General features: G+C 39.9%; 2 protein-coding genes across 2 annotated transcripts in view; one reads left to right on the forward strand and one right to left on the reverse strand.

The window, feature by feature from the left end:
• Positions 1 to 2,486, reverse strand: part of pigu (phosphatidylinositol glycan anchor biosynthesis class U) — a 10,815-nt gene extending 8,329 nt beyond the window's left edge. The window contains exons 1-3 of the mRNA XM_022748866.1: positions 2,352 to 2,486; positions 996 to 1,060; positions 82 to 141 (exon numbers count right to left, since the gene is read on the reverse strand). Of these exons, the coding sequence (XP_022604587.1) occupies positions 82 to 141; positions 996 to 1,060; positions 2,352 to 2,481 (255 nt within the window). The 5' untranslated portion in view covers positions 2,482 to 2,486. The remainder of the gene's footprint in view (positions 1 to 81; positions 142 to 995; positions 1,061 to 2,351) is intronic.
• A 1,372-nt stretch (positions 2,487 to 3,858) lies between these two features.
• psmf1 (proteasome inhibitor subunit 1) lies at positions 3,859 to 13,585 on the forward strand. The gene is made up of 7 exons (XM_022748839.1): positions 3,859 to 4,058; positions 4,805 to 4,957; positions 6,456 to 6,538; positions 7,300 to 7,497; positions 10,259 to 10,315; positions 11,048 to 11,209; positions 12,795 to 13,585. The coding sequence occupies exons 1-7, from the start codon at positions 3,930 to 3,932 to the stop codon at positions 12,844 to 12,846; spliced, it is 834 nt and encodes a 277-aa protein (XP_022604560.1). The 5' UTR covers positions 3,859 to 3,929; the 3' UTR covers positions 12,847 to 13,585.
• Positions 13,586 to 13,972: the final 387 nt, after the last annotated feature.

Here is a 13,972-nt window from a genome sequence, read left to right on the forward strand (position 1 = left end):
CACTGGATCATATGAAGAGTATTCAGACCAATGTGTCTCTTATAAATACATGAGACGGATGTTTTCTGTCGTCCCACTCACCATGAATGTCACCTCTGCGAAGTCCACCACAAAGTGAAAGAGGTAAATGATGAGAGGAGTCTGAGGAGAAAACAGAGTATCAGAGAGATTAGTGTGTTTGTGTTGGACCTGTGTATCAGGTGCACGCTCAGGTCAAATTAACATGTTTAGCTAAAACTATTTACACTGTCACTTCCTCTACATTTGACTTATAAGCAACAAAACAGTAAGTGTGACTGTTGGCTGCTGTGGACGACGTACAGGTTGTGTATAATGGGAAACTTGCCGCCCCCCCAGTCATAGTGGAAATTACCCTCTTGGTCATAAATGTCATTAATCAATCAATCAACTTTATTTGTATAGTTCCTTTCATACAAGCTAGTGCAGCTCAAAGTGTTTCACAAGTTATTGATACAACAAAAAACAAAAAAACAACGCTGATAAAAATGTCAATAAAATACAGTAAATTTTACAAGCTATAATAATAATAATAATAATAATAATAATAATAACAAATAGGGTTAGATAAAAGCTGGACAAAAATTGGTCGAGAATATTTTTCAAATATTTAAAATAATTTATCAATATTTTAAATATATTATCAATAACAATAAAATATAAAATAAAAATTTAATAGTGTAGAATTTACAACATAGATACAATAAAATAAGTGAATAACATAAAGTGAGTAATGTCTATGAACCAGGCTGAAGAGGTCGTATGTTTAAAGATTTCAGCACCTCCAGCTGTTCTCAGTCGTCAGACAGACTGCTGCAGTGGCTAAAAGCTAAAAGCTAAAAGCTAAGCAGCTGCACTGGTTCATAGATTTTAAGCACGTGAGACAGAGTGTATGCTGGATCATGAAGTGCTTTAAAAGCAGCTTTGTGTGTGTGTGTGTGTGTGTGTGTGTGTGTGTGTGTGTGTTGACCTCTCACCTCATGGAAAACATCTCCAGAGTACGGTGAGACTCCCAAATCGAGCAGAGCCAAACCTTCAACCACTGCAAACAAAACAAAATGTCACCCAAACGCATTTTCACCATCCAGCTGTGGTCGTCATAACACATCCCTTCCCTCAATACAAGCAGCTACAGCCTCCGCGTTAATGATGCAACTTCCTGCTGCAGCTGCCTAATGAACAATTCATGAAGAGCTGTGGTGTTTCACTGCGATCCACACAAGTAGCTCATGTGTATGTGAGAGAGCGTCTGTCCCTTTATACAAAAACCTCAGTGTTCCCCAACAAACAGCCACAGACTCTCTTCAAAGTGAAGCACCGCAGCTGAGTTTTCCTGCTGGAAGTAATCCTAATAACCCAGCAGCAGCAGAAAACCTCAATAACTCAGACTGAGTTCTTATCTAACCTGACGATCCCTCTCACGATCAGTCCGTCAGTTTGAGAGTGATAGCAGGGTTCAGTTTGAATACTCACTCTGCCTATTTCATCTGTCTGCGCATTGATCATTTCTAAAGTTTTACGATGCTGCGTCTGTGTTGCAACGGACCGGGCCTCTCTTCTTGGAAACTATTTCATCTTAAATCTACGAATAAAACATTATACCAATGAGATATTATATTTTCATGAAATCCTTTCTGAGTGTAGGGATCAGAGTAGGATGACCTATCTTTGTCTTATGCTCAGGGGTTAATAAACACCTACAAACTGCCATGTAAAAAATGTTTTGTAATATTCTTCAAGCTCAGTTTAACTTAATTTAACACTTTATTACTGATTGCCATGATAACTACTACAAATGCATGGGCTTATGCTTGTGGAGTATGTAGTGTACATGTGTTTTAAGGAGTTATTAAGTGGACGAGGGGGCCATCACATACACTGCCTGTGCACCGGGGGGCAGATTTGTGTGCTACGCCCCTAGTTGTGACCCAGATAATATGGAGTAAACCCGGGGCTACTGGGCAGTTGACTGGTTGCGGTTAAGAGTGAGGTTGTGGTCGGGTTAAAGTAAGGGGGGAACCAGCCTCTCATCTCAGCCCGGTACAGACCCCGGTGACGCCGGTTGATGCATCAACATCTTTGAACCAGAGAATCCAAACACAGTGAAGAAACCTCCATTAGAAACAACGACGGAAAAAATAACTTCACCAACCTTCTCTATTAAATCTTTAACGATCTTTTTTAACCGCAGATTCAAATTTTTGTAGCTAAACCGGTTTGACGTTACTGACTTCATTCAATTACCGGGTGACAGCGCCGAGGCGAGGAGGCAACCGGAGCAGCGTCTCAGCGACAAAAAAAAGGGCCCAAAAAGCTGCCGAACCCCCGCTTACCTCTCTTCCAGGCGGTCAACGGTGACACCACCTCCACCCTCTCCGAAATTAGTTCCGTTAAACTGGATCTGAACAGAGCGGCTCGGACCGTAACTGCTACAAGCAGAAGCAGAGTCAAAGGAGCCGCCATCTTGACAAGGAAGTCCTCTCCACCCTGCGAGAGGGACGATGGGAAATATAGTCTTTTATTGCACAAGCAAACCCGAACGGAATCACACGAAAACAAAGAAACAAATAAAATGACGACCACTAATCGGTGTGATATTATTATCATTATTATTAGTTGTATTTAGAATAATTGATTTTGATTTGATTTCAACAATTTTTTAATTTATCAGTTAGTAGTTTCTAACTTGGATTTGTGAGTTTGTGTTAATTTTTCCTTTCTCTGTTTTTGGAGTTGCTTTTTAACTATTTGTTCATTTATTTTTTGTTATGTTTAGATGCCTCGCTCTACTTGTACAGTCAGTTGACAAAAATTAAGCAATTAATGTATTAATGATTATTTGTTTTTCGTTAGTTCGTTCTTTTTTCTTTTTTTGCAAAGCGGAACCATAAAACCTGACCATGTTTTCACCAGGGCTCTTTATGTGTTGGATCAAAACACAATTAAGCTCTGTAAAGTTAGACAACAGTAAACACTGTTTTCCGCTAGGGATACCTTTGTTTTATTAAAACAAAATTCACTCAGATTACAATTAATTCTTGTGTTTTTTCAACAACTGGGATATTTAGGAGTCAGAGTAATTAGAGCCATTATGAAGCGTAGACATGGACAGCGTTTAATTTGATTTGATTTCACTTTATTATCAGAATGTTTTTCTGGAATTTGTCTTGTATTATTCAACCAGTTTACAGCATACAGATTAAAAAAAAAAACCGATGATAATCATACAAAGAACAATAACCAAATAAAAAGGAGTCAAACCTCATTAAAACTTTTTTTTTTAATTGAACAAAAACATGACATAAATAACCAGAAGACAAAACAATAAACACAGATCAAACTTAACACACTAAGTCACACTAAACAAACCAAATAATAAACACAAACACATAACATTACGTTGACAATCAGGCTTTCACAACCTAAATAAGATATTAAAGAATAAATATATAAGAAACCGAAACAAAACAAAGGAAAAAAAATCACATTCTGCATTACTTTTTTTTTTTTGTTGACACAATTACAACCAGTCTTTTACTTCAATAAACCTTTCCCATTTTCCTAAATGTTTTTTTCTAAACCTCATTAAAACTTTATTTACTGTTACAAGAGTTAAGGTCCATTATTACCTTTAGTACTCTCAAGATTTATAGCTCTGATAAAGCGCCACGTTCAAGGCCTTCCTAGGCTTTAATTAACTACTTAGTTAATGGTTAATAAATCATTTATGAATGCTCAGAATGTTTGTTTTTACATTTGGTTGGCAGCTGTCGTTGCTGTGCTTTTACACTGAAAAGCGTAGACAGGAAGTGGTAACCGTTGCTTGTTGCCGTTAATCCGTTGACACTTTCGTTTTCACTTCTCCGGTAGAAACTGAACTGATGTTGTTGTAGCTGGTAGACAGAACAGACATGGCAGGTTTAGAGGTGTTATACACCTGTGTCGCGGGCAGCATCAGCTGTCCACAGGACGCCGTGGTGTGTTTCGTTCACTGGGAAATGATAAAGAACGGATTCAGGTGTGTCGGGTCCGGAGACGTGGTGAGAACAATCTAACGTACATTAAGCTACACCTGATGTGATGTGTTGAAAGAAACAACGTCACACCAAACTCTGATCAAAATCCAGCAGTTTAATGTTGCATTAATCATTGGTTAACATTACAGTAGAATATTTATTTTGGATTAAATTCCTATGTTAATGATTCACGGTTCATTGGTTTCAACCGCTCGTCGTATGACAGACTTCTTATGAAGAGGGTCATGGAGTTTGGAGAAACCGAACTACACTTTCATCGAAATTACAGTTTTTTTGTGAAATTGTTATATACCGAATTGAATAATAGCTCTTATCAACACATTTAAATAATTTTGGTTTGTTTTTAAACGAGTTATCGACCTGTGCTGTTAAGAAAGACATTAAATTGTCTGTTTTTACAACGGAGTTCTGCACTAGCTAACTTGCCGTCGTGTTAGATTAGCGTTAGCTTCATATGTGAGCCGTTGTATGTAACCGTCCTTCTCTACCGAACTGTGGCAGTTTGACAAACGTGTTTTAGCATCGTTTAAACGATTTCTGTTTGAAGCAGAATAAACCAGCGTTTGTTTTAAAATGGAGATATTACGACGAGCTCTAAAAACTGTCATGTCATCTTTAGCTAGCTTACCGAGTCATACTAATATAGGTTAAGTCACAGACACTATTATTCACCATCACTGCCCTCTATTTTTAAATCTGTTTATTTTATTGTTTGTTTGTTTGTCTCTTCGTCTCATTCAAACCTCCAGCCCCTCAGCAGTGATAAGAAGTCCGAGCTGCTGCCCGCAGACTGGAGCAGCAACAAGGAGTTGTACAGTCTGCGATATAAACCCAGCGACAGTGACACACAGTTGTTGCTCAAAGCCATCTCTGTCGACTCCACGTTGATCTTCAACCTGATGGTGAGCACAGCTGACACACTTAGTGAAATCTCTTCATTCAAATGTGTCTAATGTGAACACCACCAACTTTCAGATGAGCTTTTAAAAGTACTGGTTGATACTGGTTTAGACACTGTGCACACTGCAGAGAGACAGCCGCCTTCAGTTACTGAATATTGTGACAAAACAGGTGAGAAATGCTCCAGTCACAGCAACAGACGGTGGACGCCAATAATCATTTATCAGGAGCCACACACATACACATCCATAAATGATACTCTCGTGGTGGGTTACTATGGAAAAGGCTCCTAGATTCCCTGATATGAACATTCACAGACCTCTGGAGTTTTAAGAAGCTGTTTCTTTGTAAATACCAAAGCTTTTCATTAATAATTGTATGTTATATGATCAGTGTTTAGTATGTTTAGTTTATTATCCCTCCTGATTTAATGTAGTATTTTAAATAAGAACACAGTGGTCTGTTTAGATAGTGTTGCATTTATTCCTGTCTTAATATTTCACATTTTCAGTTGCTGCTAATAAGAGTAAGTGTTAATTAATTTGCCACTGATAATGACTGATAATGTTTATCTCGCCTCTGCAGGTGTGGATATTTGCTTATTTTGAGGATTTCTTTACTTTGTACTCGCTATGCTGATCTGTTTATCTGTTCTTCTGCTCTGAACCAAACACTAACCAACAGGCAGACGTGGAGTGTGTTTGATGTGGTGACTGTGACAGTATTCAATAAATGTACTTAATTAAAAATGGACACCACATCCAGGCTCTATATCAACAATACATCAAATTTAGTTATAATCTAAAAAAGGGGAAACCTTAAAATGTTAAACAAAAAGTATCTTAAGATGGATAAATGAGCCAATAAATTAATTTCAGATAACCTGCACACATACGTACTCACGTATTTTACTTTTTAACAAACACAAACGTGTGATGGTAGAGGAAAGAGGAGATGGCAACAAGAAGCTATACCTTAATTAAATTTAAATGTTATTCCTGGTTCAGTCGTCTTGGTTTTAGAGTTTGAAGAGTGAAGACATAAAAACTAAAAGAAAAACTCCTTAGACTCTTTAAATCACTGACTTAGCAGCAGGCTGCAGCACAGGTATTCAGTGCACATCTCCTGCAGACAGATCTACATCTGTTGGACTGTAAATAACTAGAAAACTGTGTTTATACATGATGATGGTGCCCTTCTTGGAAGAGTTCATCTTTACCTGTATAAATCTGTTTCCTGTATATTTGACATTTTTCTGGTTGAGTACATTTCTGTCACTGCATCAAGGTGAGAACTTGTACTGACCACCGGAGGGCAGCATAAACAAGATTCTCAGGTCTTCAGCTGATCTTAAATATTATCGTCTGATCACTTTGTTATTGACCTGGTGTGTTGGAATCAGATTTCAGATTTTATCTCATGTCTAAACTTTGATAAACACATGTATAAGAGGTCATTGATCTTCTGCTTGTTCTGTTTCTGTCATGTGTGTGTACGAAGAACTCCAGCACGCAGCAGGTGTCAGACCTGACGGTGAACATCAGCGATCACGTGAACACCGAGCAGCTGCGCACATTCGACAGGTTGGTGTGTGACTCTCTGTTTCTACATTATGGTTCAGGGAATCGTTTCAACAGCCACAGGAAAAAAATAAAGAGAGAATCCTCCATTAAATGTCCTGATGATCAACAGGGATCAGGTTGGTTCATGCTGCCTGAGCTCTGTTAAAGTGATAGTTCAGGTTATGTGATGTGGGGTTGTGTGAGGTACTTATCTGTAGTCAGTGTTGTAGGAGCAGAACAAAGCCAATATCAGTTGTACACTATATGGAGAATATTTTATCTATCTATCAAATTCAGCACAGACATTCACTTGAATTCAAGGATGAACTGATTAGAATTTGATGGTCAAAGGTCAAAGTCACTGCAACCTCACAAAACATGTTTTTGGTCATAACTCACGAATCCACTCGCTAATTATGAAACAATTTAACTTAAAAGTCTATAAGGGGAAAAAATGATGAAGTGATGATGCTTTATGTCCCAAAGGTCAAAGGTCAGCTTCACTGTGACATCAATGTTCTGCAAAAACACTTCTGGTCATTATTCAATACTAACACAGGCAGGAGAGATTGTGACTATATTTCCTGTAACTTGGCGGAGGGATAGAACCATGAGGTGGTGATTCTATTTTAATTTATAGAGCGTTTTTAGTTAATGTTTCCATAAAAAGATGCTCCATCACAAACTGTCAGAATGCACAGAACACTTGTACAAAACTTTATAAAACAAGACAGTAAAAGATGCCAACTTTTATTTTGATATATTACACTGTTTTTCTCCAGTGTGTTCAAAGATGCAGACAGTTTGTCAGAGAAGGTGAAGACTCAGCTGCTGCCCCCCCAGGACAGACCGACGGGGCAGAGGGCAGAGAAGACGAGGCGGAGGGAGGAAGAGGAGGAGGAGCAGAGAAGAAGAAGAGAGGACAGCGACCCCCTCCGCATGCCCAGCAGACATCCTCGCCAGGGAACGCAGCCACACTGGTTGGTAACGACAGGAAGCTGGGACACGCACTGTTCATATGAACTGTCCCAGTCTTCATGCCACACGTGTAATACTCCAAACTTTCCTCCACATAGAAAATATTCACAAGGTTTTCCTAAAGCAACGGTAGTCACTATTTATATGGAGGCATTCTGTCCAAAATTTATATTTGATTTATCAATATCGTCCAATTTGTTTGGAACAAATAAAAGACAAAATGTTAAGTGTGGAAACCAAAGTGTCTGAATTTAGGAACTTCCAGGTTCTGTAATTCAGAATGAACTGATGGGATTCATTTGAATCCTCTGCTGCCTGTTTACTTCTTCATCACATGAAGCTACAGTTTTTATTACAGTCTAAAAAAAGCTTTTATGTCAGTCATGCAGATGTACATGAGATCTTCTGGTTTCCACCTTTTGATTGAATTATTTCATTAACACTGATTAACTGAAATTTAGTTAAAAAAAAAAAAAAAAAGGTTTAAACGTTTAAAAACGAGTCCTTGTATAACTAAGTGATTTAGATGGTTTGATGTGCTGATTAACGCCCTCTCATGGCGATGTTTCCACACAGTGACAAGTTAGTTATAAAACAGCTGCTTATGAAACTAGAAACAGGCCTAATCTTTTTATTTTTGGGAGTTTGGCAGCGATAGTTGAAACTTCTCTCTCTCCTGAAGCGGTCCAGTTCCTGACATGTGACAGCTCACCTTCTGGACTTTGATAAAATGCTGTATTTAAGCTCTGAGCCTGTTGCTGGTTGCAGTCCTACGCTTGATTGAACAAATTATAATGAAATTCAGACAAGACTTAATTAAATATTTGGGTGGATTCTCCCTTTGAATGTCACAGAGAAACAGAAAAACTCTACAAAGTTACAAAGGGCAATAAAGACTTTATTGTTGTAGGTTTCATTTTAAATGGATAAAATAACATTTTACTCATCAGTCTACAATGAATTACCCATAATGACACAGTTTTTCCAAATTTATTAAAAATAAAAAGCATTCACAGCATTAGAGCGTTTAAGTATTCAGAGCCTTGTTCTTTGTAGAAGCTTCTTTAGCAGCAGTTAAACCCTCCGGTTTTCTTCAGTGAGTCTCTAGAAGTTTGACTCACCTGGATTTTATCCCCGTCCTTCCTGTCGGATCCTCTCAGCTGTGAGCTGCCGTCTCCAGCTCTCTCCAGATGTTCTGTGCGGTTTAAGTCTGAGCTTTGGCTGGATCACTCGAGGACAGACGGAGACTTGTCCTCAAAGCCGCTCCAGCATGGTCTCTCTCTCACACACACACACACACACACACACACACACACACACAGTGTTGGTCTTCCACAGTTGGGAGGACATAATGTACTTGGTCTAATCTAAACCAAGTCCTAACCACCAAACTGACAGAATGTCCTCACTCCGTAAAGTCTGTAAGTCAAACTGGTGCTCGCAAAAATAAATGTACGAACACACACACACACACACACACACACACACACTCTCTCTCTCTCTCTCTCTCTCTCTCTCTCTCTCTCTCTCTCTCTCTCACTCACTTATGGACGTGCTGAGTTTGTGCCTTTCAAAGTCTAGACAGAGAAGCTGTTGTCGACTACAGCAGCAGAGAGCAAATGAGGGCAGAGCGTGTCTGTGTGTGTGTGTGTGTGTGTGTGTGTGTGTGTGTGGTGACAGTGGGATGTGGCTCTGCAGTATCCTCTATTCAATATTTACAGCAGAGAGAGTTACAGAGGAGGCTTGAACTGAAATGTCACACAGAGAGAGAGAGAGCGAGCGAGCTTCAGGACAGATTCAATCTCTGCCTCTCTCTCCCTCCTCCCCCCTCCCTTAGCTGTGACCCGATCAGATGAGATGCGAGGTGATGTCAGCACTTTATCGACCTCGCTGCTGTCGCCTCCTCGTCCCCAGAGAGACGCAGAGAGAGGGGGGGCGAGAGAGGAGGGAGATAAGGATGAGATCAAAACAATGACAGATGGGAAGAAAGTAAAATCTGAGAGAAGAGAGAAAATAAGAAAAACAGAGTGGGAGCTTTAAGAGATACGAGGAGACGAGGATGATGAATGAGAAAGCAAAAACTGAGTCAGGGCTGCAGAGAGGAGGAGGAGGAGATGAAGAGATGAAGAGAGAGAGAGGGAAAGATGGAGAGGGACAAACGACAGGAAGAATCCAGAACACATGAAGTTAAGATGAATGAGTCAGGGATGGTTCAGACAAAGACACACACACACACACACACACACACACACGCACACACACACACACACACACAGACACACACACACACACACACACACACACGCACACACACACACACACACACAGACACACACACACACACACACACACACACGCACACACACACACACACACACAGACACACACACACACACACACAAAGACACACACACACACGCCTGATTCACTGTGAATAATTAGAGTCTCTAACAGGATAAATGGATTAAGACGGGATAAGTAAAGCGTAATGTGGAGGTTTAGGATTATATTTGTAATAAACTGAACCTTTGTGATGTGCATGTGGATTTCAGGTCACTGCATCACGTTCAAGAAGCTGGAAGCAGAAAAACGTTTCACATTTTTGATTAGAACCTGAACTGTGATATTTAAAAAATGATGTAAAATAGAGAAAAGAAGCAAATCCTCACATTTTAGAAGCTTGAAATAGTAACAGCCTGTGTGTGTGTGTGTGTGTGTGTGTGTGTGTGTGTGTGTGTGTGTGTGTGTGTGTGTGTGTTTCAGGCCTGACCCCATGGTTCCTCCGTTCGCAGCTGGAGGAGCAGATCTGGATCCCTTTGGGTGAGTCTGTCTGTCCGTCTCTCTCCTTCATAATAAAAAATCAGTTTAATGAAAATCACTTTCAGATCCATTTTTAAGCGCCGCTCTGGGTTTGTTCTAATCTGGGATTTGGGGATGAACAGTCGGTCCACACACAAACAAAACGACAGCAGTGGATTACTGGCGTCTGTCCAGAGGAGTGTGAATACATCCAAAATCCAAAATATCGAAACCAGAGCAGTCAGGCTGCACAGCCCGAGTCTGTCTTTAATCTCTACACTCATTGTACATCAGCCTGAGCTTTTTACCGTGCTCACATGAGCTTCCTGCATTAGATTATGATTTACACCCCTGAAGGTCAAACTTGTCTTGACTGATTTATGTACAAACACTGAGATTTCTTCACTTCATCACAGTAAGTTCATTTCATGGAACAGCACTGCAGCTTTCTCATGTCACTAAATAAACAAATGATGTTTTAATGTGATGAATCTGGTGTTTTGTTGGAAGGTGGTCAGGTGGTTCTCACTGCAGTAAAATCATCATCTTGTCTGGTTATTATTCCTTATGTGTTTTTATGCCAACAACGCTTTAATTTGACCTCAGAAATACAAATATGTTTCCATGTTTCTCCCTGGTTTAAACAACTTAAATAAAACAATAAATCAGTCATGAAAGTGAAAGGAAAAGAAAGAATAAGTGGGGAAAACAGATAATAAAACACAGTCTTTCACTCTGACCCCCCCCCTCCAGGTCTCGTGGCGGTGGCGGGATGATAGTCGACCCATTGAGGTCGGGGTATCCTCGCTCTGGTTTTGACCCCTCCAGCGGGATACCAGACATCCTGCCTCCTGGAGCCGTTCCCCCGGGAGCTCGCTTCGACCCGTTCGGACCCGTCGGACGACACCGACCAGGGTGAGAGAGAGAGACACACACACACACACACACACACACACACACACACACACACACACAGACCTCACTCTGTCTGTCCTCTTAAAGCAGAAGTTTGACACAAAACTCTGGTGCACATTTAAACACTGGAAGAATAAAATAAAGTCCACAGTTCTGTTTAGAAGAAAAGTTGATTGACCCGGTCTAGATCCTGATCCTGATCTGATCCTGAGTCCTTTGATACTGGGTCTGATCTGTAACACTGACTCCAAGAACCAGCTGTTCACTCACCATCTACTACAACACAGGCCGACATGCTGCTGCTGTGAGAAAGGCAGCGTTGCTTCATGTTTGTGTGTCTCCATGTTTCGGCTCGTCGGTGTTTATTTACACAGCAGAAGAAGAAGAAGAAGAAATGTAATAGCTTGTTGATTGAATATGTATCAGACGCTTTGAAATAAAAGCTGCAGCTACTAAATTTGGCACAAAATATTTTTCACAAGAAATATGAAACTGACTATCCTGAATAATTTACATGATGTCATGGAGGGTTTGAAGATTATTTGGGGGGGAAATTTTTTGCCTTAATTTGAACAGACAGTGCAGAGAGAGACAGGAAGTGAGGGAGGGAGGGGTATAACATGAAATAAAGGTCCCCTGGTGCCTTAACCATTCACCCACTGGGGGGTGAATGATGAGATGAGCTGTCACTCACTACAACAACCCTCAGCCCTCTTTCATTAACAGACAAACCAGACAACAGGTTTTATTCTGGTCTGCCGAGCTGCTCATGACAGAGAGAGATGATGGATTTGTTTCTGTTGCCAACACCAGAGTCAGAGCAGAGTCGATCACCAGAGCAACCAAATCATTTTCACTCATATGATCCCAAAAGCCGGAACACAAACAGAACACAGAAGAGTTGAGTAAAGAAAGGATCAGATTGTGATCCACTGATGCAGATACTCAGGAGGAACATTTCTACTCTTCTGTTAACGTTTAAGTTTGTCTGTTTTTACTTTATCAGAAATAAAATGAATTATAAAAGAAAACTAGAGTTACCACCTTTCGGTTGTATCCCTCCGCCGCTCTGACTAGTTTCAGGTCACATCCCTGTTTATCCAGAGTCATAGAAAATATGAACCATTTGTGTGAAATTTTGAGTCTTGAGTAATGGTTAAAAGTGTTTTCTGAGGTCACCTTGACCTTTGACCTTTAGCCACCAAAATCTAGTGAGTTTGTCCTTGAGTTCAGGTGAACGTTTTTACCAAATTTAAAGAAATGCCGTCATGGCGTTACTGAGATATGATGTCCACGAGGATGGGACGGCTCTGGCTGAGGAATAATGACCACGGGCTGCAGCTGATCTCCAGTTTAGCTGCAGCGCTGCCGACATGAAGCTGCAGGGTCTCATGTGGAGAGATGATCGAGAACCAGTCTCTACTGGGAGACGTGTCCTGATGTTTACAAAGTCCCATTTTTACCAAATTTTTTAGCCTCTGTGGAAACATCCAGCTGCTGCTTCACCACTGAGAAACAAACCGGTGAAATAAAGTTATGAATGAACATGTGACGGTAACAACAGCACTGTGTCTCTGTTTCCTAGGCCGGACCCCGACCACATGCCCCCGCCCGGCTATGACGACATGTTCATGTAGTACCAGCCGTGTTTCCCGCTCTGCTCACAGCTGTGTCCTCCTCGAGGGAGGGGCTCGCTCCAGTTTAGTGACCCTCAAAAATTAACATTTTTGCCTTTTTATTTTTTCCTGTTTTTTTTGGGGGGGGGGGTTTCTAATTGTTCATTTCATATAACTAATGTAAAGCTCATGTATATAACTTGTGTAGAAGAAACATACATCAGCAAACAAATATAAGCCACACTGAAGATATTCACTTCAAAATAAAAGATGTTTTTGACATTAAATTAGAAGAAAACTTTATTTTGAAGTTAAAAAAACTTGCCAGACAGATTGAAACACCCACACACTGGAAAACCTTTATAACGACATCTGAACATTTTCTGAACATAATTTTTTTGTACAGAGACATATGGTGACGCAGGGAGGTAACGTTTGTACGACCTGTCGATTTGTCACACTCTCATACATTCAGCTATAGTCTCTCCTTCATCCTTCAAAGTAAAACTCCTCCTTCCTCTGCTTCCTAAACAACAGAAGAAAGACTAAGTCTGTTCAGATTCTCCTCATCACATTAAAATGCATTTGTTGTTATAATTTATTCAGAAAGGAGGAAATCTTCTGGAAGTTCTTGTATTTTGTGGACGTATTAAAAAAGCTTGAAATCTGATAATTAACAGGTTTTTCTTTTGTTTGATTTAACAACGAAGTTGATGAATGACCTGAAGCCAAAACACTCAAATAAAAATCTTAGACTTCACATTCTGGTGTGTTGTTGTTTGTTTGTTTGTTTGTTTGTTTGTTTGTTTGTTTGTTTGTTTCTGTGGAACAAAATGAGACGTTGATACTCTGGGGTCAGAGGTCACACTGAGTTTGGGTATCGTGACTACTGAAATGGTTTATTTCATATCAGAGAATCATATTTTTTTGTTTTAATCTTGGATTTCATATTTTCACCAAACCTTATTTAAATTCTCATCAGTGTTTAGAATTAGATTTTTTTAGAAATTGATTTAATTGATTTTTTGCCACTCACCTCTTGACCTGTGGAACCATGGAAACGTCAGTTTGATTTCCTCTGGGTTTTAGATGAGACCGACAGTTTGTGGCATCAAAAATTAAGGATGAAAGTAGAATCGTATTTAAC

This window comes from Seriola dumerili, unplaced genomic scaffold (assembly GCF_002260705.1).
Source record: "Seriola dumerili isolate Sdu_G_001 unplaced genomic scaffold, Sdu_1.0 BDQW01000133.1, whole genome shotgun sequence".
Classification (NCBI taxonomy): Eukaryota; Metazoa; Chordata; class Actinopteri; order Carangiformes; family Carangidae; genus Seriola; species Seriola dumerili.